The sequence below is a fragment of the Betta splendens genome, chromosome 7 (genome assembly GCF_900634795.4).
Source record: "Betta splendens chromosome 7, fBetSpl5.4, whole genome shotgun sequence".
NCBI classification, from domain to species: domain Eukaryota; kingdom Metazoa; phylum Chordata; class Actinopteri; order Anabantiformes; family Osphronemidae; genus Betta; species Betta splendens.
Window position 1 is genome coordinate 14,829,349 of NC_040887.2, and position 15,784 is coordinate 14,845,132.

The 15,784-nt window shown below is 41.8% G+C and overlaps 2 protein-coding genes across 3 annotated transcripts; both read left to right on the forward strand.

The window, feature by feature from the left end:
* The first annotated feature begins 1,272 nt into the window (after positions 1 to 1,272).
* On the forward strand, positions 1,273 to 5,889 carry LOC114859300 (tumor necrosis factor receptor superfamily member 14-like). Its single transcript, XM_029157347.3, has 9 exons — positions 1,273 to 1,432; positions 1,654 to 1,762; positions 2,397 to 2,435; positions 2,778 to 2,871; positions 3,337 to 3,462; positions 3,673 to 3,828; positions 4,034 to 4,121; positions 4,219 to 4,373; positions 4,602 to 5,889. The coding sequence occupies exons 2-8, from the start codon at positions 1,748 to 1,750 to the stop codon at positions 4,361 to 4,363; spliced, it is 663 nt and encodes a 220-aa protein (XP_029013180.1). The 5' UTR covers positions 1,273 to 1,432; positions 1,654 to 1,747; the 3' UTR covers positions 4,364 to 4,373; positions 4,602 to 5,889.
* A 3,536-nt stretch (positions 5,890 to 9,425) lies between these two features.
* LOC114859350 (tumor necrosis factor receptor superfamily member 14-like) lies at positions 9,426 to 14,552 on the forward strand. Of its 2 annotated transcripts, none has more exons than XM_029157419.3 (8): positions 9,426 to 11,046; positions 11,491 to 11,580; positions 11,718 to 11,811; positions 11,899 to 12,024; positions 12,178 to 12,358; positions 12,459 to 12,635; positions 12,750 to 12,781; positions 12,867 to 14,552. In XM_029157419.3, exons 1-8 carry the CDS (start codon positions 10,999 to 11,001, stop codon positions 12,869 to 12,871), a joined length of 753 nt encoding a protein of 250 aa, XP_029013252.1. In that variant the 5' UTR covers positions 9,426 to 10,998; the 3' UTR covers positions 12,872 to 14,552. The 2 variants fall into 2 exon arrangements, with proteins under 2 accessions (XP_029013252.1, XP_029013253.1); XM_029157420.3 differs by having other exon boundaries at positions 9,430 to 11,046; positions 11,474 to 11,580.
* The last annotated feature ends 1,232 nt before the right edge of the window (positions 14,553 to 15,784 follow it).

Below are 15,784 nucleotides of genomic sequence, written 5' to 3' on the forward strand. Positions count from 1 at the left end.
GTCATGTAGCATATTTTTCTATAATATTTTTGTATAAATATTACTGTAATATTTCAATACCATCCACACCGTATGACCTGCTGGTTCAAAGCCATCTCTAAAATGTCCATCTACATCTCCTTCACAGGGCACAATATAATATATATATATATCTACACAATATATATCTACACAATATATGTCTACATGTCCTTCATGGGCACAACCATTTCTATGAGGAAATAGTCATGTTGCATATTTTTCTTCAATATTTTTGAATAAATAATACTGTAATATTTCAATACCATCCACACCATATGACCTACTGGTTCAAAAACTGCTCCAAACTGTGTATCTACATCTCCTTCACAGGACACAACCATTTTTATGAGGATCCAATCATCCTGCATATTTTTCTATAATATTATACTATAAATATTACTGTAATTTTTCAACACAATCCACACCATATGACCTACTGGTTCAAAACCATCTCTACAATGTTTTTCTATTTATACTATTTTTCTGACGAAATAGTCATGTTGCATATTTTTCTATAATATTTTTGTATAAATATTACTATAATATTTCAAAAATATATTTTTATATACAAAAATATGATAGAAAATATGCAACATGACTACAGGTATTTCCTCATAAAAATGGTTGTGCCCTGTGAAGGGGATGTAGATGAACATTTTAGAGAAGGTTTTGAACCAGTAGGTCATATGGTGTGGACGGTATTGAAAAATTACAGTAATATTTACACAAAAATATTATAGAAGAATATGCAACATGGCTATTTCGTCATAAAAATGGTTGTGCCCCGTGAAAGAGATGTAGACACACAGTTTGGAGCAGGTTTTGAACCAGTAGGTCATATGGTGTGGATGGTATTGAAAAATTACAGTAATATTGATACAAAAATATTATGGAAAAATATGCCACATGACTATTTCCTCATATAAAATAGTTGTGCCCTGTGAAGGACATGTAGACACATAAAAAAAGAAAAATATGCATGATTTGATCCTCATAAAAAATGGCTGTGCCCTCTGAAGGAGATGTAGACACACATTCTAGAGAGGGTTTTGAACCAGTAGGTCATATGGTGTGGATGGTATTGAAAAATTACAGTAATAATTATACTAAAATATTATAGAAAAATATGCAAGGACATGTGGACACATAGTTTGAAGCAGGTTTTGAACCAGTAGGTCAGTAGGTTTGGACGCTATTGAATTATTAATTTCTTGAAAATCCAAATAATTTATCGACGGTCCCTAAATCAACGTCTTCATGTGCCGAGCGGTCTCGTTCTGTGTCCGCGTAGCGAACACGAAACACGGACCGCTTGTCTGGAGGTACTTTCGGTCGAACGTCTGTTGAATGTCCAACGTCAAAAGCGGTTTCCCCAGTCAGAATATTTGGATCACGCTTGATATTGACGGTGGTAAGTTGCTAAATATGATCGCTATCTTAATCCAGCAGCATCAATGTTCGCATGAGCCACTGCTGACGTCCGTGTGTTGTTCTGTTCGTGGCCTCGACACAGCTCTGATTATTTCGAAAGACAAAGCAACGGGGTTTGCAGAGCTGCGACAGACGATCTCCCATCAGAATCAGACTTTAAATGAGTAACACGGTGAAAGTGTCTTTGTGTTTGAATCACAGGCGCTGAACACGGCCAGAATAACGAGGACGATTACATAAGAGAACATCATGTGAAGTCCTTAATCCTACTCCGCCTCCCCAGAACCACAGAACCATGCAAATGATAAAGGTATTGGTACCGTCAATAACCCGACATGTCTTTGCTTTCTGTAGTGAAACACCGAGCTGATGGTATGAGAGCGTCTGAGCACAAATGTCAGAATAAAGCTTTTGAAAGACTGGATCCAGTTTATATGTTACTAATGCACATATTACCAGACTGGGACCCAAACGCAACCAGGAAACAAGGTCTTTCAAAACCAAAATTACAGAACTGAAAATTACAGCAGGGACGGTCAACACTTTAAAATTTAGAAAAAGCATTAGAACTAAACAAAAACCCTGCGTTGAGCAGGAACTAAAAAGGTCAAAAATAAACGATCAAAAGCTGAAATTACTAAAAATTGTACTTACAAAAGAACAAACCTCACTTTGGAAAACGCTATAAAGAAAAATTCTTGCACAGCAGGAGCAAACTAAATTAACTATGAAATGACCGGGCAATACTAACACACGAGAACCAGGGAAGACAGACAAGCAAATGACAAGTGTCTGCATCTACACAAGTTAATAAGAGACGCATGAGAGAAAAAACTACAGGGAGAATAGAAAACAAAACATTTATTCGCCACCTGGTGGCTGGGGGATGAATTGCCACATAGTTTTACTCAAACTATTTCTGTTGTTTGTATTGGATGTTATAGCTGAGCCTCAGAAGACGATGGACAGCTTCTCCCATGATGGTAAAACCCTCAATAACAGAAATATTATCCTCACTTTTCACTTTAAGCTGGTTTGAACCAGTTTTACCTTGAAGCTGTCAGCTAATAATTCTACTGTGATGTGTGCTTGTAAAAACAAATAAATATTACCCATTCCAATAAACCATGTTTCCTCTCCTGTGTTTCCATTAGTACCTGCTGTACTCTTTACCTTCCTCCTCTTGCTTGTCTCTCCTCTTGACTTTTCTACCTCAACGTGGCCTCTGTCAGTCACATTTCACTTTCATTCTCTGCCTGAATCCTCCACCTCAGTGTTGAGTTTCAACCAGGCTTCATTCAGACAAACTGTTTTTCTGCTCACAGGTGTTAGTGATGAGCGTCTTCAGTGGACACACACTTGCGTGTCATCCAGCAGAGTATCAGACAGAAAACGGATGCTGCCCCATGTGTTTACCTGGTGAGATCCAGCTGAGGGTTAAATGTCCTATCACACATCCATGTTATTCTGGAGTCACTGATTCTGTAGGGGACAGGCTCAGGGGGGGATCACATGATAATAAATTGTCACAAGGTCACATGTTACTGATGGTGGTAATGACTTAAGGTGCATCACCTGCAAGTTTTAGTATTTGCCAGTTTGCAGTAAGCGGGTGATGGGGGAAGGCCTATTTTCGTTGACCGCTGTATTATGGCGATACAATACGTTACTCTGGGGATTACTGGATGACGTATTTGAATGTCATTATTAATGGTAATGGAAAAGAATAAACGGAATTACATATATTGAACCAGACTCCGTCAATATTTGTACAGATCGCATCAGACAAGCTTCCCTCAATCAGCCACTCGGCTACTCTGGAAATATTGAAGCCTGGGAGAGTCGCCAACAGATACTCTCAGTCTTTTTCTTTGATTTTAACAGGGAGTCGAGTAACAAGAGTCTGTACAGAGACGATGAGTACGTCCTGTCTGCCCTGTTTGGACGGAACCTACATGAACAAGCCCACTGGACTCAAACAGTGTTTCCCCTGCACAAACTGTAATGAAGGTAGATCTCTGCTTATTATTTGCTCTGTGAATTAATGGGGTAAGTAATTAATACGTCTAAGCTCAGATTTTAAGACAGGGCTGTATTTAAGATTATTTATAAAATTGTGGACTAGATTCTGAATCAGCTGATCAGTGCAACTTATTGTTTTTTTTCAGATTAAATGTGTTTAATATCTCTACCTGCAATGTTTGTGTTACTGTTTCACAGGTTCTGGTCTGAAAACGAAGACGTCATGTAAAATAACATCAGACACAGTCTGTGAACCGCTGGAGGGATTTTACTGTGTGGAGTCTTCAGATAACGACTGTAATGCAGCAAAGAAACACAGAAGCTGTGAACCAGGACAATACATCAGTAAAAATGGTTGGTTTTTATTGTACAGTCGAATTACACACCATTAAAATTTGAATTTGCATGAGTTTGGCCTCTATGAGCTCACGTTAATGCTACCATGTAAAGACCTTTATTATTGGATATAAGTTAAAGGTATGACTCCCATACTCCAATAAACCATACACATAATTCCATCATAATGTATATTTGAACCAGCTTAACTGTGTGTGATCAGGAACAGCGTCCTCAGACACAGAGTGCTCTGACTGCAGGGATGGATCCTTCTCAGATGGATCATTTACATCCTGTCGACCTCACACACAGTAAGTGAAGCTTCACATCAGCTACATTCACACCTAGTTTCTAACAGTAACAGGAAGTTAATTAACCTTCAAATATGCAAAACCTCTGTAATTTCAGATGTAAAACAAAAAACCTTCAGCTGGTAAAAGCAGGAACAGCTTCGGCTGATGCTCAGTGCTCCTCTGAGGCAGTAACGTCGAGGAACGTCTCACTCATCTTATTATTTACTGCCTCATTTTTATCATCAGTTTACTTTGTCTGAGAGAAAAAAGGTAATATTTGCAAGCAACCAGTATGTGTCTCATACCAACTCATGAACTGTATCCTCCTCTGATGCACAAAGACATGGAAGAAAAAGACGTGACCTGTTAGTGGTGACCGTGACCATTAATAATGTAAACTAATACTCTCACACCAAGTCACTAAAAGCTCAATATTTATTTCAATGTATTTGTATATTTGATAAACTAATTCACATAACTGCTATGGTTGTTTTCTAGCCCCCTGACGTACACCCAGTAATTTGATGACATCATCAGCCTGACCCACTGCATCGCAAGCTTAACGTCTGTGTGGAGACCACTGTACCCACTCAGAGGCTGAAGTTCTTCTTTAAGAACAAGCCCTGAGTAAGGTGCATCTCAGGAGGAGCAGCAGAGAGTCAGTACAGTGCCAAATCAGTGTTGCAATCCACGTCTGGACTGAGGTAACCTGACCTACAGTACATGTGAACTTAACTCCCTCATTGAAGAGCCTCTACGTCCTTTCCAGTCCCCAGAGATAGGGAATCTGTGAATCTTTCTCCATCACAGGAGACTGGTTTCTATCATAACAGGCACCAATTGGCACCAACATCTCACATGTCCATATTAAAGAACCATGAGCCTACTTTGTTGATCTACCTGTAAATCTCTCAGGATTCCACCTGTGCTTATCATTCCAAAAGGACAGGCTGTCACATTTATCACTGAGAAGCTGTCTCTCCCAGAACTGGGACCACCAACCATAAATGTGGAATGTGCTCATCAAGAGAACAAGAGACTTCATTTGGACACTGATTCAGATGCACCAGAACTTCCAACTTCCATGAAACTGATGCCATTGCATTCTGTGGACAAAATGTTTTCATTTGATATTAGATTGGTTTCTGTGTGATGTTTAATGCCTGATCTACAGATTTGCCAGGAAATGCCTAAAGTCACAAAGGGACTCCAACTTATCACCACCCTTTCCTTTGTGTGTAGGCACAAAGTTGAAACACAGATACTCACCTTCTTCACTTCTTTTAATCTGTGCATCATGCATATTGGCTATGTCCACCAGCTGAAATTAGCTAGCCTCATTATTGTATTGCATTTTAAGTGTTACAATAGTTTAATTAGTAATATCTAGATTAATTCATTTACAAGTTGATTTTGCTTGCATTTATTATTTGTATATGTTATGGTGTGATGGAACTTTGAGCTTGATGAAAAGAGGAAAGCTTAGTTATCCCAGATTTAGGAGCAGTCCAAATCAAATAGTTTGAGTTAGTTAGTTGAGTTTGAGTTAGTGATTCCTGACCTGAAGAGGTGAAACTCTCACCACTTGTTGAACTCATTTCTCCGCCCTCAAGTGACCCAGTCCCCAACTGCGGTTAAGCGCTTTACAGCAGAGCACAAAACACGCTCGTTGCGACTTCCTCTTTTCATAACGAGATGTCTGATTTGTTCAAAATATGGAAAACTACGAAAAAAAATATTGCATACATAGAAAAGCTGTCGCCTAATAAAGATTTGTGTACTTTTACTGTAAAATTAAGCATTTATTAGTGTTTAAAACTACCATGTCATACTGTAATACAGTCAACTTTAATTATTATTAACTTGACTTTGGTGCATACAGTAGGTCCAGGCCCAGACCACTTTCCCCTTGTTCTAATAGAAGTGTACAATTACCACACAAAGATTTGTGTACTTTTACTGTATAAATTAGGATTTATTAGTATTCAAACTATCATGTCGTACTGTAATACAGTCAAATTTGATGATTAATAACTGGACTTTGGTGCATAGTTCCAGGCCCAGACCACTTTTTCCCTGTTCTACTAGAAGTGTACTATCGCCAGACAAAGATTTGTGTACTTTTACTGTATAGTATAGTATTTATTATTATTCAAAACAACCATGTCATACTGTAGTAGCGTATGGGCCCTATAGTCAAGTTTGATGATTAATAACTTGACTTTGGTACATAGGTCCAGGCCCAGACCACTTTCCCCTTGTGCTACTAGAAGTGTACTATCACCCCACAAAGATCTGTGTACTTTTACTGTATGGTTTAGGATTTATTAGTATTCAAATCTACCATGTCATACTGGGAGGCATCCAGGAGGCATCTGAACCAGATGCCCGAGCCAGCTCAGCTCCACTCGATGTGGAGGAGCAGCGATTTCGCCCAAGCTGGAGCGAACAAACCACATTTTTCAGGTCGAGAACCATGGCCTCAGACTTGAAAGAGTTGATTCTCATTCCACCTGCTTCCCACTCAGCTGCAAAACGCCCCAGTGCATGCTGGAGGGCCTGGCCTGATGAAGCCAAGAGGACATCTGCAAAAAGCAGAGACGCAATCCTGTGGTCCCCAAACCAGACCCCTCAAGTCCCTGGCTGCGCATAGAAATTCTGTCCATAAAAATAATGAACAGAACCAGTTAAAAAGGGCAGCCCTGCCGAAGTCCAACATGCACCGGGAACAGGTCTGAGTTGCTGCCGGCAATGCGAACCAAGCTCCTGTTCTGGTTGTAAAGAGACCAGCACTCCCCAACAGAATTCTACAAGGGACGTGGTCGAATACCTTCTATCAGGCCACAAAACAGATGTAGTCTGGTTGAGCAAGCTCCCACAAACCCGCGAGCACTCTGGTGAGGGTATAGAGCTAGTTCATTCCAACATTCCAAGACCAGGTCAAAAACCACATTTATCCTCCTGTATCTGAGGTTCGACTATCGGCCGAATTCTCCTCTCCAGTACCCTGGCATAGACTTTCCCAGGGAGGCTGAGAAGTCTCATCACACTCTCCTGTCCCCAAGAGGAACAACCTCCCTGATTGTCCAGTTGATGTCCGCGCGATGTTGCAGAGGCGTGTTACTTAGGACAGCCCCACAACTTTGACTTGAGGTACTCAGGGTGGATCTCATGCAACCCTGCTACCCTGCCACCAATGAGCTTGCGAACTACCTCAATGACCTCAGCCTGGGTGATGGGCCAAGCCCACCTCTGAGAGCCCTGCCTCTGCTTCCTCATCAGAAAGTGTGTCGGAGGGATTGAAGAAATACTTCTTCTACCATCTAATAACATGCTCAGTCGAGGTAAACATTTCACTACATCCACTTAAAACAGAGTTGGTGGAAAACCGCTTCCTCCTCCTGAGATGTCGAATGGTTTTCTAGAATCTCTTTGAGGCTGAATAATAATCCTCGTCCATGGCCTTCCTAAACTCTTCCCAGGCCCAAGTTTTTGCCTCCACAACAGCACGGGCTGCAGCATGTTTGGCTCGTCGGTACCCATCAGCTGCCTCAGGAGTCCCACAGGTCAACCAGAGCTGATAGGACTCCTTCTTCAGCTTGATAGTGTCCCTTACCTCCGGCGTCCACCACCAATTTTGGGGATTGCCACCATGTCAGGCACCAGAGACCTTGCTTCCACAGCTCCAAACAACCATGTTGACAATGGAGATGGAGAACATGGTCCACTCAGACTCCTGTAGCCTCCCTCAGAATCTTGTAAAAGCTCTCCTGAAGCTGTGAGTTAAAGATCCTTCTGACAGAGGGTTCAGCCAGACGTTCCCAACAGACCCTCACGATGCGTTTGGGCCTGCCAAGTAGTTCTAGCCTTCTTCCCTTCCAGTGGATCCTACTTACCACCAAGTGGTGATCAGTTTACAGCTCAGCCCCTCTCTTAACCCGATTGTCCAAAACATGGCTGAAGGTCAGGTGACACGACTACAAAGTTTATCATCGACCTTGGGCCTAGGGTGTCCTGGTGCGCTGATGGATACCCTTATGTTCAAACATGGTGTTAGTTATGGCCAGTGTGTGCCTAGCACAGAAGTCCAATAACATAACACCACTCGGGTTCAGATCGGGGAGGCCGTTTCTCCCAATCACACCTTTCCAAATGTCTCTGTCATTGCCCACCTGTGCGTTGAAATCCCCCAACAGAACGATGGTATCCCCAGAGTGCTTTCCAACACTCCCTCCAGAAACCCCAAGAAGGCCGGGTAGTCCACATTGCCATTCGGTTTATAGGCACAAACAACAGTGAGTGACCTATTCCCAACCCAAAGGCACAGGAAAGCGACCCTCTTGTCTACCAGGGAAAATGGCGTCTGAGCAATAAGCAAGCCCACATCAGCCCTTTGCCTCTCACTTTGGGAAACTCCAAAGTAGAAGAGAGTCCAGCCCCTTTCAAGCAGTTGGGTTCCAGAGCCCAGGCTGTGCGTGGAGGTGAGCCCGACTATTTCTAGCCAGTACTGCTCAACCTCCTGCACAAGCTCAAGCTCGTCCCCCTGTCCCCCAGTGATGTAACATTCCATGTTCAGATAGCCAGATTAGTTTTCCTGAGATTGAGTCACCGAACTTGACCAAAGTCAGGTTATTGATCATCAAAGTTGGCTATAAGACCCAAACGCTATTTCAGTATGACATGGTAGTATTGAATACTAATAAATCCGAAACTATATGGCGGTGGCCCGGCACCGACTACGCCTGCCTTGGTTCCTGGTGGCCTGGCACCAACCATGTCTGCTTCGGTTCCCGGTGGTCCGGCTCCAACCACATCTGCCTCCGTTCCTGGTGGTTCGGCGCTGACCACGTCTGCCCCAGTTTCGGATAACCCAGTGACGTCTATGTCTGCCCTGGCTCCACGTCTGGGTTCGTCTCTGGTGCTGGCTCCTGTGTCTCGTCTGTCTTCCTCCCTGACTTGTCTCTTGTCTCTGGTTCTGGTTCCATGTCGATCCTCGTCTCAGGCTCCAGTGCCTCGCCTGGCTCCGGTTCCTCGTCACCCTTTGTCTCTGGTTCTGGCTCCGGCACCACATTTGTTCTAGTCTCTGGTTCTGGTTCCATGTCTATCCTTGTCTCTGGTTCTCTCATCTCGTCCGTCTGACTAGTGGCCTCGTCCTTGGCGCAGCCTGCCGCAGGGGTGGTGCTGCCTCCTGCATCGTCGTCCACCTCAGCGGTCCTGCCTCTGGGGCGGCTCTCTGCCTGGAGTACGCCGTCTTCTGCCACAGTGATGGCGCGGCCTTTGCTGTCGCTGGCCGCCTTGGCCCCTCGGCCTCCTGGAACGTCGCTCGCCTGGAGAACGTTGCCACTCGTGTCAGGCCGTTGGAGTCTCTTGCTTAGATGTGGGCTCCTTGGACTGTAATTTTGCCCTTGGGCACTAAGAGTGCTGTTCTGACCCAGCGACTGCTGGGGGGTTTGTTATTGTGCCCTTCTCCAGTCCGCCCTCTGCCCGCCCTGTTGGTGTTATGTGCCATGTTTGCTTGGTGTTGTTTTTTTTTCTGCCTTTTGGTCTCTGCCAGATAGTTTGTTCAAGCACCCAGGTTGTCAGCCTTCCAACGATATCTAGTAAGTCAATGGTTTTTTGACTCGTGCCTGTATTCTGACCGTGTTTTTGCCTTGTCCCTGCCTGTACCTTTGCTAGACTTTGTGATTACTGTTTTTTGACGATTGCCTGCTTGACTCACGTTTTCGCATGTATGTGTTCAACTGGTAAGATCCAGCCAAGGCGTAAAGGTTCAGAGGTTGTTTTACTATAGAACTTTGATCCATCTTTGTTTGTCGTGGTCATTTTAACAGGAGAACATGTTAAAACTGAGGTAAGGTATCCAGACCTACTGTACTTCCTGTAAGCCCTGTTTCAACCAGAGCTACATGAATCAGTCAACTGGACTCAAACACTGTTTTCCTTGCACACATTGTGATGGTGGTTCAAGCAAAAAGTTTAGTTTTAGTTTTCAAATTACCAGATCTCTATACACAACTATTTTTAATCACAAAATTGAGAGATCATTTTTCACATACATTTTAGCAACAACACCTTGTTGCTGCACTGTAATGTTTGTGTCTTCACAGGTTCTGGTCTGAAGACAAAGGCGTCGTGTTCAGCAACATCAGACACAGTTTGTGAACCACTGGAGGGATTTTACTGTGTGGAGTTTTCAGATAAGGACTGTGAAGCAGCAAGGAAACACAGAAGCTGTGAACCAGGACAGTGTATCAGCAAAGAAGTTTGGTTTAGCCATTGTTCACTGGGCAGGACACAGTACGTTAATGCAGATATTTGTTAATGGTGCTGTTATAATACATCTACTGAACCTGTTTTAACTGTGTCTGATTAGGAATAGCGTGCCTGGAGTCTGCAGGCTCATGGTAAGACTCTATGGTATCCTCTGCTGCCCACGTGGGCACGTTTTCTACTTCCTACTGTTTTTGCATCTTGTTGTTTCTTTTTTCCTGTTCGGGCCATTGGCCATCACTGTTTGATAAATGAAGCAGATCTTACTCAGTGTCTCTATAACTTTGCTTCCGCCAAACTGTAACAGATTCTGTCCTTTCCACCGGAAACTAGAGGGAGTTGTGTTTCCAATGACACTAAGCTCAATAATTCAGCTCTGACTCATTTTCATTTATTATGCACCAAACGAGCTTGGTTGACACCCACAAGTGTCAGAGACCAACACTGATCCTCTGTCACTGGGCCGATGTACAGACTTGTCTTTGTAGTGATGGCTGCTCAAAAACAAGACAATCATTGTCACAAAACAGCACAAAATAAAAAAGCCTAACAAGTGGACGGATGGGGATGCACGTTTGTACTGCAGAAAAGAGCAGCTGCCTGTCATGAGACTTTTAATTAAAAAATGTGCCAGCTGTTAACGGAGAAATCAGCTTTTTTGTCTGTTAACCAGGTAATGTGTCATTTTTACCACAGTAAATGCTTCTTGTGATCGTATCATTAAATCCAGTGTAGTTTGATTTCATGGATTCAGCCTTCATCAGAACATCTGGTTCATTACAGGCTATCATTTATTTGAACTTTTCATAATTTGTCACAGGTTATTGTTGATGCTGTTGTTTCCACTGTGGCTTTTATTAATTTGTAACACATGGAAAAACTACTTGTATAAAATGTGCAGACAGTCATGTAGTGATCTACTCTGTGTGGTTGTGGTTGTTATGCTTCATGCCCAGAGCAGTTGGAGTCAATTTCACTAAATAAAGGCAGATATAAAAGTGAAACAAAGCAGTTCTAAATCATTGTGAAATAAAATCTTAATCTCAAATCTGCCTTTTTTTGCATAAAGGTCACAGTTGTCCACGTTCTCTTTCCCACAGTTTCTGTCTGTTTCCAGTTCCTTTTCCAGCTCAACTCCACCCAAACTGTCAACCTGCTCCTAACTATGACTTCCAGCAGAAGATACTGGACGGTTGCATCTCTCCTGGTAAAATACTTTATTGGCCTAAATAAACCTAAAGTCCTCTTTTCATAATTGTGTCTTAAAATTGAGTCTTTCAGGTCTGAATTCGTTGGCGTCTAAGCTTCAACCAGACTTTATTCAAACCATTTTTCTGCTCGTAGATGTTGTTGACCAACGTCTTCAGTGGACACCCATCAACATGTCGACCAGATGAGTATCCGATAGAAAACAGATGCTGTCGTATGTGTTCACCTGGTAAGATCCAGCCAAGGCGTAAAGGTTCAGAGGTAGTTTTACTATAGAACTTTGATCCATGTCTGTTTGTCGTTGTCGTTTTAACAGGAGAACACGTTAAAACTGACTGTAAGGTATCCAGACCTACTTCCTGTAGGCCCTGTTCCAACCAGAGCTACATGAATCAGTCAACTGGACTCAAACACTGTTTTCCTTGCACACATTGTGATGAAGGTACAAGCAAAAAGTTTAGTTTTAGATTTCAAATTACCAGATCTCTATAAGACAAAACTGTTTTTAATCACAAAATTGATCACAAAATCATTTTTCACATACATTTTAGCACCAAAACCTTGTTGCTGCACTGTAATGTTTGTGTCTTCACAGGTTCTGGTCTGAAGACAAAGGCGTCGTGTTCACCAACATCAGACACAGTTTGTGAACCACTGGAGGGATTTTACTGTGTGGAGTTTTCAGATAATGACTGTGAAGCAGCAAAGAAGTGCTCTGACTGCAGCACTGGAACCTTCTCAAATGGATCATTTACTTCCTGTCGACCACACACACAGTAAGTGAAGCTTCACATCAGCCACGTTCACATCTGGTTTATAACAGCAGCAGAAAATTCATGAATCCTACAAATGTACAAAACCTCTCTCTCATTTCAGAGGTAACACCGAAAATCGTCAGTTGGTAAAAGCAGGAACAGCTTCCACTGATGCCGAGTGTGAAGAACATGCTGATGCCAACGAATCACAGCTGAAATTAACCTTGATCCTCGTCACCTCAGTGGCTGTTTTAAGTGCCTTAGCACTATGTGCAGTCTGCGCTGTCATATGGACGAGGTAACGTTTCCATATAAACATATGCTGGTCTTCATTCAATTTGCTGATGCTTCATATTCATTATGAGTTGGTTGTGTTTTCTTCCATATTTATCCAAAACGAAACGTCATGAAGAAAGCAACAAACACCGCAATGTAAACTAAAAAGTAAGTCCTCAGTGTGTTTTCCACGTCCTGATGTTTTCAGCTCAATCAGCTGTTGCCTCATTTTTACTCCTGCTTCTCTCCTCAGAATGAAACCAATGGCTCGGCGCTGCAGCGATTCATTTTTGATTCTCCTTTTTACTGTGACTTTACTGGGCAGCTACTCCAGTCTCCATTATAGGGACACGGGCCTCTGTGGGAAGGACTCTGCAGACCTTTAGTTCAGCTGGATCCAAGAAGACACGCACAGCAGTGAACCTACGCTCCAGCAGAGGTTGTTGGAAGCCACATTGTAATGTCATAATAACTACAGAATAACTGTCTTGAGAAGAGCTATACGCTGTCTAAAATAACAAGTACAGAAGGTTCATACTTCACGGTCTAATCTTTATTTTTAGTAATAATGTAACGTAGTGTGGGTGGAAACCAGTCAGGTTAAAAGCACTCTGTTCACTGCTGGTTTGCCCAGTTTTGACATAATGGGCCAAATTTTGCAAAACGTGTGTAAGCAATAGGAAAAAACTGTAAAATGGTGATTTACAATACCACACAGTCGAGCCCAATCCAAACACAATAACCAAAACGAAACCAAACAAAACCCCAAGCAGAGTATACAAAAAGCATTAGTGGCGTCTACAAAGAAAGTCACAAACGAATACAACAATTAAAACAAAACAAAAACGTCTTGCGCCCGTATTACGCGCTTTACAGCAGAGCACAAAAGGCGCTCGCAGCTACTTCGTATCTTCGTAACGAGACGTCCGATTGGTTCTATGGAAAACTATCCATCCATGAATCAGTTTTCTACCGCTTACTCCCATGCGGGGTCGCGGGTGGTGCTGGAGCCTATCCCATCTGTGTTTGGACCAGAGGCAGGGTACACCCTGGACCGGTCATTAGTGTATCGCAGGGCAACACACACACAGGCCACGCGAACACGGGTAAAGCATGCAAACCCCTATGGAAAACTAGAAAGAGGAAAATTGCATACATACAGGATGAGAGAGTAAAGTCTAGAGAGTATACAGGGTAAAGCTCTCGCCTAATACAGATCTGTGTAATTTTACTGTGTATTTCACTATTTATTTGTTTAAATTGGAATCCAATGCTAAAAAACAGTATTACTGTAGTTTGGTTTTGAGAACAATGACTTTGATCCATAAGGCCAGACTCACACGGGTATGTCCTTGTACTAGAGGTAGTACTAGTATAACCTCACAAAGATCTGAGTACTTTTACTGTATACTGTATATTGGGATTTAGTAGTACCTAAAAATGTCATGTACTGTAGTACTGTGATACAGTAAATTTGATGGTGAATAACTTGATTTTGGTACATAATGCCAGACCCAGACCATGTTCTACTTGTTCTACTAGAAGTGCACTATCACTCCACAAAGATCTGTGTATTTTTACTGTATTCTTTAGGATTTACTAGTGTACCATGTCGTAATGTAATACAGTCGACTTTGATGTTGAATAACTTGACTTAGGTGTATAATATGCTATGTGCATAATGTACTGTCACCTTTTCATATAAAGAACTGTGAATAAGACTAAGCAGGAATACAGACATTAAACCCTTTTATTAACATACTGTAAGATTCAAAGTGAACATTTTCGAAAATCTTCGGAGCAATAACAAATATTACTGAATATGTTAAATGTTTTATAGAAAGTCATGGAACAAGTCAAAAATCATGACAATTTTTCTGTTAAACATGTAAACACATGCCAATATATTTATGCCAATAAAAACAAACAGTAAGTCAAATATTCAGTTGTTGCTTTCATAAATGTGTCTTCAGATAGTTGTGCATGAAATACAGTATATCAGGCTGTTTACTGTAAATGCATTGTTAACGTAAACGTACTAAAGCAAACGTGTGGTTTAATAAACAATCACACAGTCACAACAGCAGCGTTACTGGAACAAACCCACCTTAACTCCAGCTGCATCATAACATACTGTACTGTAGCATGGCATTGCTAATAGCCTGTCGGCTAACATGCTACGTTAACGTCTGATCAAAACACCAGTTTAACGTTCGCGTAACTGCATCACCTCTGCAAATCGCAAGAGTAACGTCAGACTTCATAAACATGAATATGAGTCGTCATGTCTATCTGATCATTAAATATAATTATTTTTTATCAGTCGCTTTGACGCTGCCGTCCAGTGAAACAACACATTCTCTTAACAGTTCACACACAGGTCTAAACAGCAACTCTAATGTCATAAAGACACATTTTGTTTGCTAAAGGCTCTAACTGTGTCAAAACACTGGAAATATGCAGCAAAAACTCATTTTGCCTTCAAACAGTACAATTTGCAACCAAGTATATGAACACAACCAATCAGTCATAACACAGTGGACAGCAAAATACAAACCACTGATCTCAGTGTGAATCACTGCTTCATTGATTGTCACTGTAGCCTGTTGCTATTCGTTGTCTTTGTAGTTTATGTCAAATTTACCTTTTGTGCAAAGAATTGGATTCAGATGAAGAAATGCTTTAATTTATTGAATCCATGACATTCATTTTTCAAACTGTGGCAGAAATATTGTAAATATTAGAGAATATACATGTAAACCAAAATACAGTCATATCTATTGGAGGATGACACACCGCCACTGTTGACAGACAGACCTGGTGCCATTTTTAAGGTCTAAGGACTGATAGCAGAGTTTTGTGGAGGAGTGTCAAACAGGTGCTATGGTGAGTTCATACTGGTCTTACTGGTTTCTAATATTTAGGAACAGATGGTTTTCCTTTGGCCACAAAGCTAAGACAATGGAGTTCAGACTGTTTGAATGACGTCAGTGTTAACTGTTTAGCAAAAGGGAGAAGAAAATGTGTCAATCCAATGAGAACGGGTTCACACATTTGCTACTGTACATGTGTCTGATGCTCTGTTGTAATAGTGATGATGAAAATAAATGGAACCTAGTTGTGCAAAACAGGTCAACGCGACTGATAAAAACTGTAAAGGTATGAATCAGT

Bases quoted from the DNA above. Each gene is read 5' to 3' on its own strand.
- LOC114859300 (XM_029157347.3), top strand. The intron at 2,436-2,777 runs GTAAAACCCTCA...TTCTGCTCACAG, and splicing joins GGACAGCTTCTCCCATGATG to GTGTTAGTGATGAGCGTCTT. The intron at 4,122-4,218 runs GTAAGTGAAGCT...CTGTAATTTCAG, and splicing joins TCCTGTCGACCTCACACACA to ATGTAAAACAAAAAACCTTC.
- LOC114859350 (XM_029157419.3), top strand. From the start codon at position 10,999: ATGTGCCAGCTGTTAACGGAGAAATCAGCTTTTTTGTCTGTTAACCAG. The intron at 11,581-11,717 runs GTAAAATACTTT...TTCTGCTCGTAG, and splicing joins GGACGGTTGCATCTCTCCTG to ATGTTGTTGACCAACGTCTT. The intron at 12,636-12,749 runs GTAACGTTTCCA...AACGTCATGAAG, and splicing joins TGCGCTGTCATATGGACGAG to AAAGCAACAAACACCGCAAT.